Genomic DNA, 2,500 nt, shown 5'->3' with positions numbered 1-2,500 from the left:
TTAGTGGAAGGTGAGGGTGATGAGGAAGCTGAGCCGCCTTCATTTGACCCTCCGCTGACGCCCATTCGTGTGATGGATGGCGAAGAGGTGCGGTTCAGGTGCAAGGTCACAGGCAAGCCCATGCCGAAGCTGACCTGGCTCCAAAATGGACGGCCCATTGCTCACCATCGGGAGGTGCGCCTTACGCAGACTCCCGACGGGAAAGCTGGCCTCCAGATACTTGAAGTGTTCCCTGAAGACGCCGGAGACTATACATGCATCGCTCGAAACAAAGCCGGCGAAGCGAGGACTACCGCGAACCTGGCCGTTGAATGTAAGTAAATGATACCGCCCAAATTAAGAAATAGAAATGAAATCTTAGAGCAAGAGATGAAAATATATGTATATGTTGATCGTGAAGCTTATCGTTATGTATTTCTTTTGCCGAGATAGTTTATTTGGTATTAATAAATTAATTTTCTTTTGCAGCTTATGAATATGTACCTGACTCAGAGGCGGCAACTACCACCTCTGTATCCGAGAAGAACATCTTCTCAGGCCCAGTTTCAGAGGAAGAAGAAACAATTGAGATCGAGAAAGACACAGAATCGGACAGTTCAGAGGCAGGCTCCGCGCCATACTTCTGTAACAGACTTGAACAGAAAATAGAGGTGGTCGAAGGAACCTCTGTACGGTACGTATTTAGCCTTAGTTCTATTGATGTCTTAATGATCATGATAAATCTGTAAATTGTATCACGAGAGTAATGAAATTCCCTGTAACAGTGACGTATATGCACATATTTTCAGAACGACATTTGAAATGTCATATAGGCCATATGTATATAAATTTTAAAAATCTGTTTCTCCCTCTGCCAGACTGCTGGTCAAAGTTACTGGTTATCCTCGTCCGACCATTAAGTGGCACACAGATGGAGTTGCAGTTGAGGTGACTGAAACTCGCACTGTGGAAACATACGAAGATGGCACATCTGCCTTAACTCTGCACAGAACTACTTTGGAGGACTGTGGCGAATACGTGTGCGAAGCCATGAACAGAAATGGTGTAGACACAACCGTCACTACCCTGGTGGTCCTCCCGGGTATGCATGCGCCCTGTTCTTACATGATGGTCTGCAAGATAGCAGTAATTTTTCACTGTAATCAGCTACTGAAGGATAGTGTTTGACAATCACTTAGATGGGATAGCTTTACTTGTTTTATTTTACTTGGAATGCTCTATTGAAATTAGAAGTTTTCTGCTTATCTTTATAACATTGTCATAAACATAGATCACTGCCTTATGTTTTCTATAGACGATATTTAAAAGTTAAATAGATTTACCAGAATTAACAATAAATACATATATAATGTATTGGCCATCTCATATTAAATGAACTTTATAATTAAATATATGTAGTTTTGTCATTAGAATGCTATTAATTACATGCGGAGACAGCAATGCAGAAAATGGTCTGCATATCTGTTTCCCATTTTCTTCCAGGAAACTCTCCAAGATCATTTATAAAGCCGATACTGTCTTCTGAAATTTTCAGCTTTCATCTTGTCTTCTTTCTGCCTTCACTTTCACCATATTTTCATCCTAACACTGACACTGATACCCATTATTTCCGTAGTGCTTTATATATCATGTAGTTGTAACAAAACTACTACATTTAGTTTTTCTGTTAAACCATGTTTATTTTCAGGTATTATTCTCAGTTGCATAACCCTGATTTTGCTTTCAGCGCAGGAGCCGACGGATTTTTATGATTTCTGATAACCAAAATATAATATTTCGTTACGAATTCCGATAGCTATTGAGTTTAACATATTAAGGAATAGGAATGTTGCTTTTCTTTCACAATGCTTACCTCCATTAAACAATTTTTGTTTTTGATAGCTTTTCACTTCATGCTTTTAATAAGGGAAATTCTAATCACGAACTGATACTGTCAGGAAATCCCGGTCATTCGTAATCCATACTTACGGTGCCGTTCCACCCACAGAGCACACAGAGGGAACGTCCGCATCCTACCGAAAGCCTGAATGGGTAACTCGAATGGAGGAGCTAAAGGAGGCGATGTCAGGTATAGTAGAGCGGTCTCGTGCACGCAGGAGTGGCTCAAGGCTTCAACAGTCAACATCCTCGAAAACATCTGAATTACCAGTGTTGCACGACTCCCAAGCTGTATTGCAGTCCCCCCCATGTGTGTCCTCTCAGTCAACACTTTCTCTACCTCCATCCTCTCCTTCAGTGTCACAGATGTCAGTGACAGAGGAACAAAAACTTTCTCGAGACTCTGTTCCTGGTGCTGTCATTGTATCTGTTGCTCCTAGAATGTCAGTAGATGCTGATCCTGCAAGCTATGTATCGTGTGCTTCGGTTGGTAGTGTTGCCAGTACATCTGTAACTAGCATATCGGTAGACAGCCTGGAAAGACCTCCCATATCCCATGACCCCTCCTGCATGAGTAGTAGAGATACCATATCTGAATGTGGCACAGACTATGGTTCTCAAA

General features: G+C 41.7%; 1 protein-coding gene across 1 annotated transcript in view; it reads left to right on the top strand.

Annotated features, from left to right (window-relative positions):
• The window catches only part of LOC125033189 (titin-like), a 249,636-nt gene that overhangs the window by 179,734 nt on the left and 67,402 nt on the right, over nt 1-2,500 (top strand). The window contains 4 exon segments of the mRNA XM_047624561.1: nt 1-313; nt 469-673; nt 858-1,081; nt 1,988-2,068. The exon segment at nt 1-313 is cut by the window's left edge and continues 299 nt beyond it. Of these exon segments, the coding sequence (XP_047480517.1) occupies nt 1-313; nt 469-673; nt 858-1,081; nt 1,988-2,068 (823 nt within the window).

The sequence above is a fragment of the Penaeus chinensis genome, chromosome 16, assembly GCF_019202785.1.
Source record: "Penaeus chinensis breed Huanghai No. 1 chromosome 16, ASM1920278v2, whole genome shotgun sequence".
Classification (NCBI taxonomy): Eukaryota; Metazoa; Arthropoda; class Malacostraca; order Decapoda; family Penaeidae; genus Penaeus; species Penaeus chinensis.
Note: the sequence above shows the minus strand (reverse complement) of the source record. Positions and strands in the feature narration are given on the sequence as shown.